Here is a 23,140-nt window from a genome sequence, read left to right on the forward strand (position 1 = left end):
GCTCACTGGTAACACCTGTAGGTTACATTATTCTCTCTTGTTTCTGCCCACACAGCTTCGGCTGCAGGTATGGTGATTAGCTATTCCCGCTCTAGAGATGAGAAAACTAAGACCGTCAAATACTAAAGAGACAGAGGAAAATTCAAAATGAAAATTAACTGAGCTAAACTTTGACTCTTCATTTCTTTCACAGGAGACAGAACTAATTACCTTATGTTGGGTCACCTGGGTTTCTTCAAAGGTAGACAAAGGTTTCTCAGTACTGTTGATATTTTGTGCCAGGCTCTCCCTTGCTGCAGCAGGCTGTCATAAGCATGTAGGATGTTTAATGACATCCCTGCCGTCTACTCATAGGATGCAAGTAGCATCTTGCCTGCCCCAGTGATCCCAGGCACCAAACTGTCTGTAAACTTTCCATTTATTAGTTGGAGAGAATCCAAGCATGCTCCTGGTCCCACTGTACCTAAAGCTCGGTGTTGCTACTAAGTTCTCAAAAGAGCAAACTGCCTTAATTATTTTCTTTCCCCTGACATCTTTCTGTTTTTGCACTTCCCTATGTGCCCCTATATGTCTTCTATGTATCTAGATAGTATACACTCCCCTGAGCGTTTATAACACAATCAACATGTTGACCACTTGCTGAAGAGATTCTTGTCATCTCTGCTGACTGAATGCCAAAAGTCAAGAACTCTGAAGTCAGGAGCCTATTTTGGTAAAAATAAAAACCCTTGTCTCTGAATTTAAAAGTTTGAAAGTAGGAAAGTTAATTCCTGATATATTTCATAACGTGGAAAAGCTCATTGCTTCCAGGTAGAGGAACTGGCCCAACCTAGCCATGGCAATGAATAGCTATAATTTGGGAAGCTGGTGAAAAAAACGATGACTAGTTTATGGGCAGTGTAACAAAAAACCAACAAAACAACAACAATTTCTAAAGCAAAAGAGTAACTTGACATTCACCACCTTTAGTGAGCCAGCAAGCCCACCTATGCAGGAGCTACTACGGTGAAATCCATGAAGATGCTCGTATACATTGATACTCCTAGGTGAGCCCTAACAAGTCCTGAGAGTAGCCATGCCATGGGAAGCACATACCAATTTCCTCCAGAAATTCCCTTTCTTTGTGCATGCGGCCTGGGTTGGCAATGATTCCAGACTAGATTTCATTCATCTCAGCCCCCTTGACACGGGCAGCAATGGGAAAGGAGAACAGTATCCTGGCCACTTTCCTAGCACTGTGGGTTCTGCATCACTGGCGTTCTCTTCTGCTCATCTGTAGTGGTGTTCAGAGAATCTTAAATGCCACATAGGGATAGGTAAGAGTGCTCGGCACAGTGCATCTAAATCAGGTGGTCTCTTTACTTGGCGTTTTTAGCTGCAGGCATTTGCTGCTCCACTGATTTCTATTACATCCAGCCCCTAATAGTCACATCTTGAGATGCCCATTAATTCGCTGGTGTTCTTCACTGTTTTCAGTACAGCACTGAGATGCTTGTGTTCTCTGAGGCTGTATGGATCGCAAAAGAGAGCTGTTTAGCAACGGATTTCACAGGATTCTTCTATAATTCTGTCCTTTCCTCCAAACCTGTCTGTGTATTCTTATATGTCTAAGTAATCCTTGGTTAGGTCTAATAGGTGGTCCTCTTTTTATTCTCTTGCCAGAAGGAGGGACCTGTGAAGTGATCGCAGCTCACAGGTGTTGTAACAAGAACCGCATTGAGGAGCGGTCACAAACAGTGAAGTGTTCCTGTCTACCTGGGAAAGTGGCTGGGACAACAAGAACCGACCTTCCTGTGTGGATGTGAGCAATAGTTTTTAGCACTCTCAAATAAGGGTTTGTTCATGAGGTCATGTGTTCACTGCACATGTGTTTTCTTGTGTAAATTAACTGTGGTTCTGGACCATGCATGAGCCATATAGAAAGTGCTGTGCAATCAAATGCCGGAACTCAGCATAGACATGAACTTTGGTTCCTCTAGTATTAGGTTTGAGTGTCTACTATAAAACCCATGTTGAAAACTGCCATTGTTGCGGGTGCAGAAAGGTGAGGCATTGGAGAGGTGTCTGAGCCATGTGGGCTGTACCATTATACGTGAGGTTAATGCCATTTAAATGGGTGAATTCAGCCCCTTCTTGTACCCTTCTTTCTCAGTTTACCACTGTGTGGTGATATATTACCAAAGGCCTCCACCAGATAATTCATGGATTGATCTTGTATATCCAAGCCTCTAGAGCTATGGGAATTAGTTTATGTTTGTAAATTGCCTAGTCACATGTGTTGTTATAGCAGCACACACACACACACACACACACACACACACACACACACCTGACTTGGTGGGGGGGGGGAGATAGAATTATTTTGATATTTTAAAAGAAAATTAAAGTAAAAGAATTTTAGGACAAGAAATGTATGGTTTTCTTTGGAAATATTTACTGGGCAATGATTTTGCTTGAGCCTGTGTAGGTATTTTGATACAGAAGTTGCAGTACCTAATATTTATTTAAAAGATATTTAGTGAGCACTGCCAGGTATTACTCTAGTTGCTATAGATATATGTGTGAATGATCACCATTGCTTTGAGTGCTCCTATGTGCCAAAATCTGGTACCTATTGCTCACATGATTTTATCTAATGACCAAAAATCCTACTAGAGTTATATGATTTATCTATTTCTTTGTTATAAGTGACACCAAAATTTAATAGCTGAAATACCAGGCATTGGCTGAAGATTGTACTTCAGTTGGTAGAACACTTGCCCACCATGTGCAAAGCCATGGGTTCAGTCCCAACATGGCATAAACATGGTGTGGTTGTGAATGTTCGCAATTCCAGTGCTTAAGAGGTGTGATAGGGGTCCAAAGTCATCCTTGGCTACACCGAAAGTTCAAGATCAGCATAGGCTAAGCAAAACCTTGTCTCAAATAAATAGCCTGAATTAAGTTCTAAAAATTATCCTATCATGCTCGTAGATCAAGAATTAAACTTAGCCGGGAGATTCTGGTTCCAAAGCTCCCATGTAGCTGTGACTGAGATCTAAAATGTTGACTGAGGGTGGGGAACAGCTTCACAATGGCTTGCTTGTACTGCTGTTGGCAAATGCTTTTGTTTTCCACCATGCAGACCTCTCCATTTTAATCTTGGTATCTTTGCAAGAGATAGTAGGTTTTCCCAGACCATCTGTAAGAAAAGCCACACAAGCTCCAATGTCTTTAATGTTAAAACTCAGAACGTATCCTTCACTATTCTGTTACTATTCTATTGGTTACACCACTCTACCCTCTTCAGTGTAAAGGTAATTTGCTAGAACATGAAGACAAATAGGCACAAGTCATCAGAGGCCTTGTCCAAGGCTGCATACGAGAGGAAGCTCAAATTTCTTCCCAATGCAAATATAAAGAAACAGAGTAAGAACAGTAGGATAAACCCCTTAATACATGCTTTGAAAATCACTTCTTGTCTGACTTTTGAGGCCAGGCTAGCAAACTTTAATCCTAAATCTTGTTGCCACCTTTAAGATAATCTTATATACTATGGCCATGCAGTGAATCTGTGGTTCTCTGCAGTTACTATAATTTAAAGGTGTAGGTGTGATTTGATCTCCTAATTTTTCACCAAAAGATTTAGGAATCAGGGAACTGACCCATTTGTAAAGGGTCATAGGGCAGTGCTGAGAACGTGTATCTCTTGGCTTAGGTCTACCCTTCTTTCTCTAGATATTCAGGATTGAGGATACTTTTTAGATACAATTGTGCTTTGTATTTTTCTTTATGGATCAGTAGGTAATTAGAGAGAGAAGCTATGGTGAAGAAAATATAAGATATTTTACAAAGTGAAAACAATTCTGCTTTAACCAACCACAGGGAATTTGTTTTAGGTAGCTGCTACCATTTTTCTTTGATTTCTGGTCTTTGTTTACTTCATACTCTTGTAGAGCTCAATTTCCTCATCAAGCATTTCCATGAACACTCTCATATGAATTAGAAATGTGGAAGACTCCATTCTGGTCTCACTTGCATAAGAGTAAAGCTTTCATAAAGAATATTTAATGAATATTCTGTAAATATGATTTCTGAGACAACAGAATATATTGGTCCAGCTTGGGTCAAGAAAGCATCTTTTGCCCGGTCAACTACAGCCATAGGAACAAGCTTACATGGCCAGCACATCTGTACTTCCAATCCCAAGAAAGTCAATTTTGTCTCAAATTATGTGATTAGGCCAAGTTGGAGAAAACGGTGCCATCAGTTCTGCACTGGAATACTTTCTTCCAGGAGTCATGAGGTAATATCTGGAGACATTTTTCTTCTAGTTACTTATCAAAGTAGTGGGAGCATTACTACTCTTTGTTTCTAGTGGATAGAGACCAAGGCACCACTACTAAGCCTCTATAGTACACTGGACTCCCCCGACCCCAGATACATATAGAACAGAAATATCAGTGGTATTGAGGTTGACTCAATTGGACTGTGATTCAGACTGTTCCGTATCACAGTGAATACCATGAAGCACTGCTAGTGAGCCAACAGCAGGAAGCTAACCTACTAAAGCCATTGTTGGCCTTTTCTAGGAGGAAGCTCTTGATCCAAGAAGGCAGGAGGCATTCTACAGCATAAAACCATCACTGTCTCTTATGTTCTTGGCCAAAGAAAGCATTGAGATTGTTAACTAAAAATCTCCATCCCAATTCCCATTAATTTTTGTCACTGATGACCTAGGATGAAATTGCCTTCAGATTTTGGATGAAAAACAATGAATTGGCTGTGCTGACCGAAGCAGAAATGGCATTTGGCTCTGTCTTTGTGTTAGATGATAAACCATATATGACAGCAATATTTTACTTAAGAGTTTATTTCATTTTGGAAACTATTTACCTTCAGTGTGCTTATTCCAAACAAAAGGACAGCCACCTCTATCTCCCAAGCAAAAGCCAATAAATGCATATATAAGTAACATTCCATTCTCAAATTTATGGGCTTGCATGGACAAGTCTACGTGTTGCTATCATTAAGTTTGTTTGGAGAATCTAACACTCTATATGAAAAATAAATATGAAGCAATCATTTTGATGTAGTGACTAGAATTGGGGTGAGATATTACACCTGGGCAGAACCCCTGCTGTACTTGGTCCCAATAGGATGACTTTTGAAAAGTAAGTCTTACCACAGTGTGTTCTCTCCACCAAAGTGAGGGTGAGAAGGATTTCTGCCTCCTGATGGTGAAGTGAGGAATAGTAAAACTATCCTTGTGATATGATGTCCACATTGGCTTCCCTCTAATGCTCTCTAAATTATAGGTTCTATTTCTTATCTTACTAGCACATGTGGAAAATGGTTAGAGATACCAACCTACAAAACTTTGTAAAACTCTTTACTGTTTTTACTGTAAATGTAGCTTGGAGACATTTTGGCCACCATGTGTTCTGAGAATCTCTTCCAACCAATCATCCTGGATATCACAAATTTTCCCTCAGGAGTCCAAACTCATTGTAGGAATTTTTTTTAAAGGCGCAGATATACACTATCCATACATTAAAAACACTGGTGATAGCATTTCCCAGAGATGGTGATGCTTTGCATGACTGCCTCTTGGTCTAAGGCCGACACTTAAGAGTAAAAGCACAAAGGAGACATTTACTAAATTTAAATGCTATAATATTGATTTCACTTAATATGTGATGAATATTTCCCATGCTTGTACATATTCTTCCAAACATAATTTCTAATCACTAAATAAGATTCTCAATGGGAACTATACCATCATTTATTTGACTGCCCTCTGCTTTGACACACTTAGCATCTTTTTTGCATTCCCCTGACTCACTTTCCTAAAGGTAATAGACATGAGCCTCCCTCCAGGGCAGTAGTTGCTGATGTCTGCATGCATGCTCCACATTTGTCCTGAGCACACAGTCCTACACAGTACATTTTCCACGGAAAATGTCTGAATGCTGTTATTTCCTCTCCTCTGACGTTAAGGTCAGCTGTCACCTATCCTGTTGTCAAAGGCAGAGTAGCTATGACTTGGAATGAAGCATGTGGTTTATTAGTTTAGATTCAAAATCTGATATCAGATTATTTGAAAGGAGAAATTTGAAAGTAAAATCTTAGCCATGTTTTCCAAGTCTATTGTGCATTTGAGGAAAAATGTCAAGTGGTGTCTGTTTAGTTTTAAAATAATATCTGATCACTGAATAACTGAAACCTCCAAAATACACATTCACCAAATTACGGCACAGCTATCTGTAAGTATATATAAAATCATCACTCCCGTGTCCCTATGCTTAGGATGTAACAGCTTCTTGAAGGAATTCTATAAAGGAATGTGTTGCGACATATTATCTACCATTTAATCCTATAATTAAAGTAAATTTAAAATCTTACTTTGGATTATGATCAGAACAAACTAAAACTGTAATTTTTCTTTTTAGGTACTTCTAACTGCTTCTCAGAGCCTAAAATAAATCAAGTACACATCCGCAAATATGAAGATGATAAACATATAGTAAACATATCTATATAAGGGAAGAATTTGTTCAAGCAAGGGTTATACAACTCTGAAAACTGACCTTGTAGGGGACTTCTGAAGTTATAGAATATAATTTTAGCATTCCACCAAGGCATAAAATAGTATCAGTCTAATTTTTTAAAAATAATGAAATATGGTAATAATAACAACAACGCTGATTAATTTTAATGGTTTAACACATATACCTCTTCCATGTACTATGAGTCAGTGTACTTAATTTTAAGGCCAGCCTTGTAAGGTATATCCTATTATTTCTATTTTTTCATAAGATAAAAAGGCATAGAGCTTTGATGACTGGTTCAGTGTCATACAACTAGTAGAGTCAGAGAGGGAAGTCAGCCTGGGCTGTGGAGCTCCAGAAGGCCCCATGTTGTAGGAGGTAGTTGAAAAAGTAACCCATAAAGCTAGCTCCTGGCCTTGCTGCCATGTTCCCACTCTAAGTTCCTGCACTAATGGTGGCATTAGCTGGCCAGTGGTACTGGCCCAGGACCCATGAAATGATGGTGTGGCTGCTGCATCTGCATGTCAGCTCCGTGGCATCCATGGTTCTAGGCATGGGCTCTGGGTCAACTCCACCACCCTCATAGTGCTCAACCTCAGACAATAACCGCTATTTTTGCAGTTCCCGATAGAAAGAAGACTCTTAATGCTTGAGATTAACCAAATATATATATATATATATATATATATATATATATATATATATATATATATATCAACAAATACTCAATACACAAGATGCCCACACAATTAGAATTGTTATCCCAAATTATCTAACCTTGATATGAATAACTACCTAAGACTGCTAGAGACATGAGGGAAGGTGACATCCACAGACATCATGCCTCCCTCCCCTCCTCTCCTTTCTTCCTCTTTGTCCTCCTCTCTCTTCTTTTCTCTAAAACTTTTCCACTCCATCTCCCCTTCTACTGCCCAGCCACCTGCTCCAGCCTTTATTTTACAAATTAAGATGGGCAGAAAGTTCACAAGAAGTCACCTGTATACTGATTCACTCCTTGTCTGCAGCCCCTGCCAGGAAAGCAGAATTAACATCAAAATACAAGCCACAACAGCTCCATGCATCAAATATAGTTAAATCAGCATCAGTATTAGCTTCAAAGGCTTTCTAGTAAGGGGCAAACTCTCTAAATGAACAGGGAAAGGCAGTGCAGCCAAACGCTACAAAATATCATATATTTAGGGCAATGCCTGCTTCCTCCCATTGTATATGATAGGGACTGTGCAGTCCAAGGTCATTGCCATAGAGTAGGTAGAAGTGCTTCCGTAAACAATGCTGTTAGTTCTGTATAATGAGTAAGGATATACTATTCAAGGCATCACTGCAGTGTATATGTGTGTGTGCGTGAGTGTGCATGTGAGTATGTGTGCATGTGCCTGTGAGTGCTTAGGGAAGGATCAGAGCATCTGTTTTATACTGAAATGTTTATACACATTTCTCTCTTTAGATCTTCATATCTATTTTAATTTGAGTGAATATATGAGGGAAAGATCTACTACTGGTTAATAGGGAAGCTTTTAACACATTGTAGACTGTAGACATTAGTCTTAATCCTGATTAGTCAAAGTCTGATTTGACTTTTTAATTCTTACACTGTTCTTCTCATCCAGAGAAAAGGATGACTGTTTCAGTGACATCTGTTCCTGGTGATTTTGACTTGAGGCTCTTATGGTCTTCATTCTTAACTTCTGTCACCAGGCATGGGGAGAAGTGCAGAAGCAAGGTTTTGTTGGAAACCTTTGTAGCCTTCACCAATGAACATCCCAGGATCTTTTAAAACTCTTTGTTAATACAATGAAACAGTCAATACATTCCTAGTCATGTTGAACACAAACAAGCCATTATATGTCACCACAATTTGCTACTGGATTATCATAAACCTATATGACAAGAACAAGTAGACAGAAGGACAGCAAAGGACACAAAGATTCTCCCAGGTTAGCAGATGGGCAGGCATGAGGAGAAAGGACACGCAGGGGAGGGCATAGGGAGGAATGGAAAGAGTGTGAGTTAGTCAGGGTGTTCCAGACTCTAAACACAAACACTAGGCAGATTTATCCAGAAAATAGCTTCAGTCATTGTCTTGAAGAACTGGTCTTAGTCAGTTATGTTTTGTGTGTGTGTGTGTGTGTGTGTGTGTGTGTGTGTGTGTGTGTGTGTGTGTGTGTGTGTATAGGGAGTAAATGGGGGCTGTTTTTATTTTGAGATTATAAAATTACAATATTCCTTTCACTTTCTCCCCACCAAACCTTCCCATATACCCCCTCTCTCTTTTAAATTCATGATCTCTTTTTTTTCACTCATTGTTATTATACATGTGTGTCTCTACATATATCTCCCTAAATATAAACTGTTTAGTTTGTATAGTGTTTCTTGTATGTATGTTTTCAGAACTGACCATTTGGTAGTGGACAAGCATTTGGTGTGCTCTTCCCTGGGGAACACCTTTTCCACTCCTAGCTTTCCTTGGCTGCCCATTGTTCATTGTGTATAATGAGACCCCATGAACTTTTCTCTGCCCACTTTACCATGTCTATTGGTGGCATCCGTGTTCAGCTCAAATTTAGACAGTAATGTTAGTGGGACTTAAATTACCACAACATTTGATTTTTGCTAAAAAATGCATAAGAGCCACAATCTCAGGGCAAACTCTCTGATCCTCTGGCCCTTACAATCTTTCTGCCCCCTCTTCTTGAATGTTTCTTTAGCCTTAGATAAGGGAGTATTCTAAAGCGGTATTCTGTAGGACTCACATCCAGAACTCTGTATTTTGGCTGGTTGTGGTTTTCTATAGTGGTCCCTTGTCTGTTGTAAAGAGCTTTCTTGATGAACAAAGACTACACTTATCTGTGGTCATAAAACAACAGTTTATAACAATTAAAGAAAAGTTTAACAGGCATGATAATATATGTTCATAATCATAGAACTCAGGAGGCTGAGGTAAGAGGATCAAAATTTTGAGGTTGACTTGGGCTGCATATTAAATTCCTGTCTCAAACTATTTTACTTGACAGATTTATATTTGTACTTGCACAGTCCCATGCAGTTGTGCTATATGATAGTCAGAACCAGAACTCTTACAAACGGTTTATGGAAATTGATTCTGAGTGAAAGATATGATAGAATTTTCTTGACACACTTGACATATATCATCTTAATCTCAAAACACAATATGGTAGGGAAAGAGCCTGAGAATAGAAATATATTTTAAATGTAGAAAAATTTTCCATAAAATAAAGTTTTACACACACATACACACATACACACACACACACACACACACACACACCACAATTTGACGTTAAATAACCCCATGGTAGTCTGTCAAACCATGATATTGTACTACAAGTTCTGCAGGCAAGTAGCTTGTTAAAGTTGCAGTATAACTCAAATGATTTATACGATAAACTTTTGTTTTGTTACAAGCATTCACATAGACTCATGTGCTCCATCATATATACACAAGACCATGATTTTATAGATTCTATAGTTTGGTGTTTGTTTTCCTGTGCCTGTGGCTCAGAGTTCTTCATTGGACCAGCCAGCCAAACAGTGCATAGCTGGTCCCAGTACTCATATGTCCAATATCTCACTAACATGTCAGGTTCAGGTGCAGTTGGCAAATCATCTAGAGACTTTTCAAAAGATAACATGAAAAAATTGCTTGCTTTTATTTACAACATTAAATATTTTAGTGATGAAGAAACAACCTGTTTGGGATTCTTCACTGTTGCTTGTCATCCACTCAATGCAGCGCCATGTGAGGGAGCTAATGTGATGGCTTACAGAGGCCCTTCTCCATCATTTCTTTCTGACCACTCTCTTGCTTTTAGAAGGGCAACTCCAACTTGCTTAGTAGACAGAACCACCAAATTCAATTGACTTCTTCAGGAAGGAGAGCTGTCGTTTCTGAAAGGAGACCCCATTGCTCCATTAGAAGTGAGTCTTGGGTGGCATCATGAGTAAAATGGGGCACTTGCAGATGTAGCTTCTAAATCATATACAAGTTCTCTTTGACACAGCATTGACTCCCCAACTTCAGAACAAAACCTGCCCGGGAGCAGCATCTATAAGAGAAATGGGAGGAGATAATCACAAGCCTGGAGGAATTTTTGCATCCCTCAACTAAAGGCCAGTTTCTGTATCTGCTCCTTTTCATAGTGCTCTCAGATCAGATGCCACTGTTCTATTCTCTATGTTCTTCCTATTCTCCTCTCCCAGTTTGTACAAGGAGTTACTGCTGGACAAAAGTACCATCCACATACCAGTCTTTAGGCCAACAAAGTAGCATAAGTTTGGAATTGTATTTTGATGGCACACCACACCTTCCCTCAGCCTCCTTTCTTCCTTATAGGCACTTAAGTCTCTGGCACACTGACGTTACTGTTGTATAATCCATAAAAACAATAAAATGAGTGGCATGTGACTTACATAGTCATTTTTCTATTATTCGCCTGCTAGTAAGCAAATTATTTCATAATGTACTTTTCAATGTAAAGTAATAGTCAACATGATACATACAGAAATATGTATATGTATAATTTATAGAACAACCATATATCAAAACCTCACACTGTACCCCATATAATACATAATTATTTGTCAATGAGAGCTATCAAAAGAAACTTATGTATATAGGTGCATCAAAGGAAGAGTAAAAATAAAAGGATTTCTCCTTCCCCCATTCCCTGTTACAGTGTAGTTGCCAAAAGTAACCATTATTACATTCCTGTATGTCCTTACAGAAAATAATTAGGCACACACAGGCTTATGATGCACATATACAAAACTTTATAAATCAAATATTATCATATTCAATATAGTGATGATCCGTGCCTACAGTGTTATAGCATAGCAGAGGGTTATACCTCAAGTAAGTCACTGAAAGAGAAATAGAGATGACTGCCAAGCATAAAAAATTACTGGACATTACTCATTTAGAGAAATGTAAATTAAACACTGAGATGCAGTGTCATCCATCAAGTAGGCAGGGATGAAAAGTTTGGTAATATTCAGTCTTAAGGAGGGAGGAGAAAAAAATTACATTTAAATCATACTCAATGACAAACGGCTTACAAACTCAATTAGTTAGTCACTCTTCTCTGTGTGGCTCACGAAAAGGGAGGATGATAAATAGGAAAATTTGTAATGAGGCTGGATGTTTGGAGAACATAATAGAAACTGAATGTGTTATAGCTATTGTGCTTACTTTTACAACAGTTCTTGGGCATTTCAATTCTTGCATTTTCACACATGTTGGATCCATGGATCTAGACGGCAGCCAAGAAACCAGAGAACTTGGTTCTCTGAGGGAAAGCTATGCATGAAATTACATTTGGTGCATGCATACAAGTTCAAACATAGCAGTCACAAAACATATGTCCTGAAGCATAAGGTCTGCATGCATGCATTTGTTTATATATAGGCATGTGTGCATGTGCATAATGTGTGCACATATGTGTGTGTGTGTGTGTGTGTGTGTTCACGTGTGTGAGAGAGACAGATTATGATATGGTATACCCCCAATCCCTGCCAGTTGCCTACCTGCTATAAATGTGGCGACACATAATTTCAGTTTCATAAATGAATGTATTTTCCCCAGAGCAGCTTCCATGTCATTGGTTATCATTTATCTCTAAAGAGCCCAGGTGTTTTCATAGACCTGTTATTCTTGGATACAATTTCATTTTTAACCAATTCTTTTTCTTTCCCAAAGAGAGGGAGGGGATGCTACCCTCAAACTAAGGAGCCAGCTCCTCATTCCTATAGCTGGGCTCCAGCCTTGAGAAGGCAGGGATTCAGGGTCTTGTGTTATTAATGTCCTCTGTATGAATAACAAGCAAGCCTTGTGAATTATTTCACACTTCTGGGAAAATCTATGCTCCTGTCCTCTGCAGCACTGCTGGACACTGCCGGGGATAGTAGTATATTTCTATGTGATACCTTCTGATAATGTCAACTAAGGTCACAGCAGTACAGCTGGCCCCCTTCTGACACCTACATATAAATTCACACAGATGAATACTACTTTAAAAAATTAATACTTTCCTTCATCTTCTAAGGCTTCTTAAATCTCTGGAAAGCTTACCCCTAACCCAAACAGGGCATGAATTGCCCACTGTGATGCTTCATAATAATTGCCAACTTGACATCAAAGAGACAAGCCTCTAAACTTGCCTATGAGTGAGAGTTTCTAGATAAGGCTAGTGAGTGTAGGAAAACCCACCTGTGATATGGGTGATGTCATTTCCCAGGCTATGATCCAAGACCACATAAAAAGAAGGCAAACCACCATCTATTGCTGACTGCTTCCGAACTACAGATGGAAGGTTACTCACTGCCTCACATTCCTGCCCCCCAGACTTCCCAACTACAATGGGCTACATCCCCCTGTACTGTAAGTGAAGCTGTAACCTTAGGTGCTTCTTGTAAGATTTCTTTACCACTGTAACAAGGAGTTGCAAAACTTGCTGACCAGACAGCAGAGGGCAGAAATATCTACATTCAGAAGCTATTTACATATAAGATTGGAAAATGCAGGTTTTATTGTCTTCCCCCACTTCCTTCAGGCTTCTATGAGCTGAGCCAGATAGGCAAGATAGCCTCACTGATAGGAATATGGTCATCTAGAACCCTGGCTACCTGCCTGCAATGGAAGATTATTTATCCTTACCTATAGGACCAGTTCTGCTACAAGAACTCATATTTATTAGGCCCACACCTTGTGTCCTCTCCCATGACTTCTAGTGAGAACCACTTATCAACAGCAGATAGCATATTGCACATTACATCTCCAGCAGGAGTCATAAACACCAGCACCTCAAAACCTCCTAGCCTTTCTATCCCACATATATCATCTTTAGAAAATGAGATGAGTGAGGGACCTGGGCTCCAAGATGTACAAAGGAGTCAGAAAGGAAATCTCATGCACCACCTTCTTCTGACCCTCTAGATGGGTTTGAGGTCTCATCCTGCCAAAACCAAGCAACCAATCAAACAAAAAGCATGGTAGAATACTCTCATTAGACCTCATGTGCCCTGTTACCCTTGTCAGAGAGAATGATGGTTAACCTCAATTGTCAACTTAATGAGGTTTGGATTTACCTATGAGATGGACCTTTGGGCATGCTTGTAGCAGACGATCAGGATTAGGTTAACTGACATGGAAAGACCTGCCCACTGTGGATGGCACCATTCTCTAGCTTGAGATCCTGTATTGTATAGAAAGGAGAAAAAGAATTAAAATCAGGTGTTTGCATTCATTATTTGCTGCTCCTTGACTATGAACATGTCACTCGTGTCCCTAGCTCCCTCAAACTCCTTCTGCTATGACTGCCCCACTTGAAACTGTGAGCCAAAATAAGCCCATTATGTTACTTTTAAAAAATTTGTAAAATATTTTGAGATTTTAATATAATTGCATCTGTTCACCCTTCCCTTTCCTCTCTCCAAACTGCTCTACATGCCCTACCCTTCTTCTCTTTGAAATTCATGACTTTTTTCTTTGATTTTTATTGTTGTGTATATGTGAGTGTTCCTAAATATATAAATACAAACTTTTCAATCTACATAATGGTACTTATATGTATATATCTTCAGGGCTGACCATATGGTATTGGATAGACAATTAGTATGCTTTTCCCTGGGGAAGACTGTTTCTTCTGCTTTCTGCTTTAGGCAGCCGTGTTGGAGAGACTTCATTGTCATTGGTGTAGCTTCTGATACTCCTAGGAGATACAATCTCTCAACAAACTTCCTGTTCCTATGGCTTTTACAATCTTTTCACTCCCTCTTCTGAAATTATCCCTGAACCTTAGACACAGGAGTTGTGTTGTAGATGTATTAGTTAAGACTCTGCAACTCTGCATTTTAATAGGTTATTGTTTTATGTGATGGTCTCTGATGGAAAGAGAAGTTTTCTGGATACGGGATAAGGACTACTTTTATCTTTGTGGATAAGAATAGATGTTTAGAACAAAGTTAAGGATTGTGCTGGTTTAGTAAAGTAGTAATTACAGGTTCTCCTCTTACGTTCTATGACTTCATTAGACGTGGTTAGTTGATAAGGCTTCCAGTTATTATAGCAGGCATAATTTCATGTATGTATAATTGAGTGGATCTTAAGTCCAGTGAGAGAGCTATTGGTTACCACCAAGATATGCATGCCACTATTATACCCTTAGGGATATCATGCAATGATAGTCACTTCATTCCAAGGTATCATGGTGGGTAGGACTCTTGGCTATATCTCTCCTTTGAAAGTTTGAATAGTACCTTCTGATATAATGAAGGCTAGTCCTCTGGGAGTTGTTTTCAGAGCAGATCCTCTGGCCTTTGTGTCTGAACTTCATGATGTATTCAGCAATAAGACTTACAATCCATGCCTGGAGACAAGCAAGGGCCTATAATGTTTTGAGAGTCTCTTGGACAATCCTGACAAGAAACTTGAAAGAGGACTTCACTTTTGGGTTGGGGATTTTTTTTTTTTTTTTGGTAGTTTCCTTATCACATTAAGTCTAAAAGTACAATGAACTCTGTCGGCTCACAGTACTGAGTCCTCAATTTGTGCCAGACCCCTGTGTTGTATGTACTATTTCCTATAATCCTCTCAAAGCTGTGTATATGGTGAGCACTGCTGATGAAAGAGAAACCTGATAGAACATGATACAGAACATGATACAGATTCATTTAAGACCCCTCGTGGAGAGATGCTGAAAGCACTAGTCACGAAGTGGGTCAGATCTACTACTATTAAGAATATTAAAAGTACCTGCCCACTTCTCATGTTCAGCTTTGAGGAGAACACCACTGTTCAATCATACCAGGCTTGTTATTAAACCTTTCTCCAATACATATATGTCATTTTTCACCTTCTGTTTTTCAAATTCATTAATTTTTCTCCATGTCTTAGTTTTAAAACTTCATAAACCACTTACCTTGAATTTAATTATTCCCTCCATGTAAAATGTTTCTTTGGTAACCCTTTCTTGCTTCTGTCTAATTTTTCCTTTCTAGTTAGCTTGTACCAACTACAGAAGTATTCCATAGGAGAACACTTATAACATTTCACAACTTAATATGCGACTTGCACTTTGCTTTACTAGAAATCTTTTTTACTAGAGTCACCCATCCATCCATCCATCCATCCATCCATGCATCCATCCACCCACCTACCCATCCACCCATCTATCCATCCATCCATCCATCCATCCATCCATCAATCCAGTAATTATTAGAAAGCATTGACTCTGTACTGAGAATTTTTCCAAATTTTTGACATATACTGTTAAGGGAAGAATTCCTTGTTTCCATGTAGCACATAATCTAAAAGGAAAGACAGACATTGACCTACGTGTGTTAAAGTGAATGGATAGAAACTGTACAATCTGAAAGAATAGCAGTGAGTCCCTAAAGAGGATGAATGGCAGGGAAACTAGAGGAGACTGGGTAGCTAGGAGAGTTCAGTGGCAAGAGTTCTGAGGTGTAGCATACAGATTCAGGTAGCATAGTAAGCATTACAGACAAAGAAACCAGCATGGGCAAAATCCATTGGTTTTGATCAAAACCTTAAGAAAAAGCTATTATGGCTAAAAGCCAATGAACTGTGAGATTGTATGCAAGAACAGGAGGAAAGACAGATGGGAGCACACATTAAAGGATGACATAAGAAGCTGGGCATCACCACTTTCTAATATGATTCTTAAATCAGAGATGTGTTAATCAAGACAACAAAAGAGGAATCTGCAGAGAGAAATTGAATAGTGAACCCACCAGGAGGTTTTGTGATTAAGGAGATAGCATAAAGCTTTCTTCGCTGAGACAGAAAGAAACTTCTATGCAATGTTTGACAACAGACTTCAAAACTTTAGCAATATTGTTTCATACCATTCCAAAGCAAAGCACACGATAGCGTCTTTTTTGACATCAGTAGCTTTGACACATGTCATTGTCTCGGTGACTGCTATTGCCTGCTTGTCTCACATGCTCTTCACTTCTGACCCCTCATCCTGACACAAATAACCCTCACAGCCACTCCCAAATCAAACAGAACAAAGGACATTTGGATGGAATTTCCAGTCACTGTTTTTCAAGTCCATCTTTCTATTTTCGGTAATATTTTAACTAGCAAGGAGCTTCTTTTCACAGAGATGGCAGCACAAGGAGCCATCCAACATGGCAACAAACTCCAGGGCCATGCCAGTTCATCTTTTCATTTCTTGTTTCCCTAATTAGTACATTTCCCTAATTAATACATTTCTTTTTTGTTTGTGTATTTGTTTGCTTTTTATTGCTATTTATCAATTGTATAAACCAACGGGCTTCATTATGACATTTCATGTGCATATAATATACTTTGGTTTTCATCAATCCCTTATCATAGTCTCCTTTCCCTTCCCCTATCCCCATTCCTCTACTTCTAAGACCTCCTTCTACTTTATTCTTTTTTCTTAAATTATTATTGTTGTATCATACACACACATAAATATGTAAATACAACCTGCTGAATCTATTTGGCGTTGTTCCTATGCATATGTATTTAGGACTGACCATTTAGTATTAGGAGCTTGTCCCTGGAGAAGACTGATATTCTCTCTCTCTCTCTCTCTCTCTCTCTCTCTCTCTCTCTCTCTCTCTCTCTCTCTCCCTCCTCCTCCCTCCCTTTCTCTCTTCCTCTCTTTCTCCCTTTCTTCCTCTCTCCATCTCTCTTTGTATCTCTCTTTCTCTCTGTGTAGTCATTAATCACCTATATCTTTTTCTTTTAAGATTGCTCATCCCTACTGGTATATCAACTGGCACTGACACTTTAAAGGTTCTATTTAGAAAACCATATTGCTGAGATTTTATGGATGTAGCTTCCTTGTCCTATATAGATAACATTGTCTCTCAGCAGACACTCTGGCCCTCTGGATCTTAAATCTTTCCATCTTTTCTTTGTCAATATCCCCTGAGCCTTACCTGTAGGAGTTGTGTCCTACACATATCAACTGAGACTGGACATCCACAGTTATTTATTGTTTGCATTTTGACAAGCTGTGGCTTTCTGTAACAACTTTGTGTCACTTCTATGTGCATTGACACCATACTCTGCGTATCTACACTCCTCCCCCAAAACCTCCATAAAACATTTTTCAGCAGATACTATGACATAGCTCCTAAAATCTCAAGTGGTGGGTGAAATTCAGAAGTGTCCACATTAACAGGGAAATGGTGGAAAAGCCATAGTTTCTCCCATGCCATTTAAACTCATCAAACATCATGTATTTGAGAGATGATATAAGGAACCACTTTGTGTGCTACAGAAATTCTCTACTATCCTTAGCATTGCTTACAGGAAATTTGTAATAATTACTCCAGGAGCTGATAGTTATTAAGCAAAGAATATGTGAGTTAGTCACTGACAAAATTACTAACACTGTAACATTTAATATTTACAGTGATGCATGAGACGCATACTCTGTGTGTGTGATACAGTGTATGTGCTTTTATGTGTACCTATTCATGTGTGTGAGCATATACAAATGCAGACTACAGTATGTGTGGAGTTCACAGGTCAGTCCTCCCATTCTGTCCTGTTTGACATAATATTTTTCTTGACATTGTTTACTGAATATAGCCAGTGTATGAGCCTCTTGAGGGTGGAGGGGTTGTTGCTCCTGAATCTGCCTCTGCCTCCCATCCCATTTCACAATGGAAGTACTGGGATTACAGATGTGTGCTGCTGTTCTCAACTCTGTATGGGTTCTGGAGATGCAAAATCAGGTCCTTGCACTTGCAAGGCAAGTGGTTTACACACATGCCCCTGGCCTTTTTTTGTGTATTCTTATTACCCCCATCTTCCTGCTGATAAAACTGAGTACAAAATGAGAAGGAACTTTCCCAAGATGACAAAGCCACCATATGGTAAAACCAGACCTTAACTTCAGCAATTGGAAAGTGACACCCACATAGAATAAGAAGGTTGCATTTATTCCCATAGAGACAAATGGGAACTTTCAGTGGCACATGAGAAGTCTGCAGCCTAAAGCACAGAGCCCTGGATATCTTATTCTAGAATATCACTCTGTACATGATATTTGCTTGGAACCATGTTCTTCTCACCTGTGATCAGGGAATAAAACAATGTAGCATTAGTAAATCAATGAACATATTATCTTAGTTGTGGTTACTATTGCTGTGATAAAACACCATGGGCAAAGCAACTTGGGGAGGACAGGGTTTATTTCATTCACAGTTCATCATCAAAAGCAGTGAAGGCAGGAACTCAAGCAGGGCAGGAACCTAAAGGCAGGAGTTGATACAGAGGCCATAGAGGGGTGCTGTTTACTGCCTTGCTTCTCATTGCTTGCTCATTCTGTTCTTTTATAAAACCCAGGACCACCGGCCACAATGGGTGGGACCCTCAGGACCCTCCCCATAAAACAATAATTAAGAAAATGTCCCACAGGTTTGCCTACAACCCATTCTTGTGGAGGCATTTTATTCTCCCATACATTTAGCACATGTAAGACCCTGAAAACCATCCCCAGCACCATGAATAAAAGAGAAAATCACAAAGATTTTTGACAAGTATGGTACAAAGCATATCTGCCACAGTAATTGGGAGGCTGAAGGAGTGGGACCAGAAATCTAAGGTCAACCTGGCCTACATAGTGAGACCTTGTCTTGAAATTTCAGAAAATAAAAAACTAAAAGATAAATATGTCCTCTGCTAGCCATTGTCTTATTGAAAACAACAGAAGATGGTTGGAACATTTTCTTAGCTACTACAAGGAACTACATGCACTTAGATTCAACCAAAGAACCTAAGCAGACCCCAAACTTTACCATTTTCTTATACTATGCTGAAGAACTTCATGTAATACATGCCCTTCTTTGGCCTCGTATGCCAAGAATTTTTAAAAATCCATTTTAATGCAAACAAAAAATACCTTGATTTTTAACCAATACATAGAATAAAACTCTGAACTTCCAGAATAATTTCAGTCAGTTTGAGTCCATGTTCTGACATCTAACCAACAGCTATATTTCAATTCTACTAATAAAATATCAAAGTAATAATCCTGGGAAAGGAAGCATTTCCCAGAGAACATTCTAGCAACTGAGCTGCCTGACTGTGAACCCTTGACTTGTATATACCCACGAAGTCTAGGGTAAGAGTCCAAGATTCCTGAGGTGGAACGATGATTTAGATGGTAAAGTGTTGTCTGTGCAAGTAAGAACATTTGAGGTTGATTCCCCCTTAAAAATTAAGTATGATGATATGTGCTTGTAACTGATAATCAACCTAGTCAAATGGGCATGCTCCATGCCAAATGAAGAGACCCTCTTCAGAAAACAAACAAACAAAGAAATGGCGAATGGCACCCGAGGGACAACACCCTTGATTCTCATTTCTCCTAAAACTTTCTCTTATGCATGTACATGAATATGTGCATGTGTGTGCGTGCACACACACACACACACAGACAGAGGCAGAGAGGGAGAGAGACAGAGACTATTCTAAAGGTCCTGTGAAAACTCTTTTGGTGTTAGGTCAGAGATCACTATGGTAAGGAGAGAGTTGAGGTCTGGGGTAATGTCTTAGCCAGGCAGAGAAAGCATATCCCACTTTGGGAACTGAGGAGCACGTTGACACTCTACCAGTCTACACATTAAAATCACCTAAGGAGCATCCTTAAATCATCCCTGTCTTGTTCTCGCCCCTAGGTATTGTTTGTTTATAATCACTACCCCACATTGGCATATGGTCCTCATTTGTAGAACTAGGTTTCTAAAAAGTGCTTTCTTATAAGGATTAATTGGGCCAAATGTGGGATCCAAACACTTCTAAATACTTTTCGATGGCACTAATGTATGAACAGGGAATAACTGAAGGTGCAGAGATGGGAGTATAGAAACGTGGGCTGGACCCGCACCCTTCCTAGAAGCAGAATTACCTTATATTTTTAAAAGTTTTTATGTATAAATATTTCATAAAACATTAAAAGTAATACAAAATAACACTTCCCCTGGCCTGCTGTCTCATGCCTTCAATCCCAGCACAAGGAGGCAGAGACAGGTGAACCTCTGAGTTGGAGGCCAGCCTGACCTGCATGGTGAGACCTCCAGGCCAGTGAGAGATGTACATTAAAACCTTGTATGAAAACTACCCTATTTTCAGAATATAGTATAAATACTAAATCCACCTTCAGCCCGAGTCTTCTCATTTGTAAACTGGGAGTAATAATACTGCCTGTGCAATGTGATCAGGGTAAGGATTAAATAACTTAACACATATGGTAGTTTACAAATTCCTGCCCTGTGCTTCACAAATGTAGCTGTTGTTCTTACCCTAGATGAAGGTGACTGCAGAATCAGGACAGAAGGACAGGAATCACTGGGCTCATTCCAAGGACACAAATCAGTTTGGCTAGAGCCTGGGGGAGTAATAGAGAAAAAATTTACAAAAGCATGTTGGGACCAAATTGCTTTCTTGAGCTCCAGGCTCACACTTAAATTTCAGCAAATGTTCATTAATTGGTCATCTAATAAAACAGTCCCCAAGCAGGTGAGGCAAGCCAGATGTGTATTATACAAAACCAAATTAAATGAGTGGACTGCTCAGAGTTTATTCCAAAATTTGGGCTCTGAAATAAATTTAACCCAAATGTGGAACCAACAGATGTCTATGTGAAAACTTAAAATTAAATCATCAAAGAGCTTTAAAACTGAGAGAAGGAACAGCAGGATCACTAAGTCTTGGTACTCAGCGGAGCAGGGATGCCTCCCTGGGATGCCTTGTATCCTCTTGGTAGATAGAGTCAGCTTCCAGTTTGTTGTCAGGATCTCTGTACACTTTATTAGGAAACCACACATGATGTTACAAATTGTACCTCTTCCTTTCATTCTTCTTTCAAAAACACTTCAAACAAATTAGAAGTCCCTTACAAAGTAAAGAGAAATCCATTCTAGATAAGAAACCAGGGTGCAGAGGAGCAAAAGCAGTGAGCTGTTCTGGAAGCCCGAGGGAAGCTAACACACCAAGAGGAGGCTGTAGGAGCCTGTGTAAACCTACAGCATGCAAATTCCATGCTAAAGCCTGCCAACAGGCAGTGGTGAGTGGAAAATAAGATTTATTGCAACAGTGAGAGAATTCCACGATTAACCAAGACAGCTGATTGGGTAAGGAACAGCTGTTCCTGGCAGAGTCCTAGACAGCACGATAGTTCTGGGTTTGGGAAAAGAGCATCCTGAACGTATCAGTTAGATTTCAAGTTGCTATGACAAAAGCAACTTAGGGATAATAAAGCTGTGAGGATGCAGTTCCTTATGGCAGGTAAGCCATGGTGGCTGGAGTTTGAGGTAGCTGGTCCCACTGTACCCAGAGTCAGGAAGCTCAGGGAGAAACAAGCACTGTAGCTGGGAGTTCATGTTCTCTTTTTCATTCAGTCTGGGATGGTACCCATGGCATAATACCATCTGCACTCAGGCTACATCTTCCTACCTTAATTAACACAATCTAGAAACTCTCTCTGAGACAGCCCAAGAGGTTTGTCCCCTGTGTGATTTTCGATCCGGTCATTTTAACAATCAGTATTAACCAGCACACCCTGTGAACAGTGTTACTCTCATCACTGCCCAAGACTCCAGAAGTCTGCCCAAAGTGACCACTTAGATTGCCCATCACTTTCCCAAATCACTACCTGGTAGGGACCACATCTCTAATGCTTGAGATTGTGGTGGACATTTCCCATCCAGACCAGTCCACATTTCATTGCTGAAAAGTCCCACCTCATTTCAAAAGGCATTAAAAATAAGGCAGATTTTTTGGGTCATTTTTGTTGTGGTGGTGGTGGTGTGGGTAGTGGGGGTGGTGGTGATGTGTGTGTGTGTGTGTGTGTGTGTGTGTGTGTGTGTGTGTGTGTTGTCCTCTATTGTGAAGTGAGAGCATTCTGCTCTAGGCAGCACTGTTTGTCTTTTCTACAGCTTTCCTTTCCAGCCACCAACATCTATATCAACTCTCTTCCCATACAAAACATAGTCTCCATGTCCTTACAAAAAGGCAACCCAAAAGCTTAGTGTTTAGTTGCTCCAAAGCTCCCTAAGATATCCAGGGTCTAAACGTCAGATGTAGAGTGAGACTTCCTCATAACTGGGATGCCGTAATAATTGAAGCCTGGGGTATGTTCTTACCCAATCCCCACACATCAAATTCATAAGAACAGAGAAGAATAATTACAATGAAGAAAACCAAACACAGGAAAAACCACCTTCAGTGGGAGAAGAAAGGGGAAGACTGCCATTCCCTAAGGATTTGTAATCCTACCCAGTGGTCATTGCTCTGTTACCTGCCCTGGTTGCTGAAAGGCATGCTCTGGTCCGTCATGCCTCTATAATACTAATTCTGCCTTGTGGTGGTTTTCTCATCCTTATCTTTCTGTGACATGTGTTATTTGCATTTACATAATGTTATTGCCTGAGAAAAGTCAAGTGACTTTACCTAATGGTAGGAAGCCTGAGAAATGGAGTATTTGGCTGGGCTTTCCATGACAACAGTAGATCATGAAAGAGAGTGCATCTGTGGGGCAGAGCTGACCATTGTACTGTGGCTT

At 39.7% G+C, this 23,140-nt stretch overlaps 1 protein-coding gene across 1 annotated transcript in view; it reads left to right on the forward strand.

Annotated features, from left to right (window-relative positions):
• The window catches only part of Tafa1 (TAFA chemokine like family member 1), a 479,506-nt gene that overhangs the window by 357,806 nt on the left and 98,560 nt on the right, over positions 1 to 23,140 (forward strand). The window contains 2 exon segments of the mRNA XM_034512001.2: positions 1,663 to 1,776; positions 1,779 to 1,811. Coding sequence (XP_034367892.1) covers positions 1,663 to 1,776; positions 1,779 to 1,811 — 147 coding nt within the window.

This window comes from Arvicanthis niloticus, chromosome 9 (assembly GCF_011762505.2).
Source record: "Arvicanthis niloticus isolate mArvNil1 chromosome 9, mArvNil1.pat.X, whole genome shotgun sequence".
NCBI lineage: Eukaryota > Metazoa > Chordata > Mammalia > Rodentia > Muridae > Arvicanthis > Arvicanthis niloticus.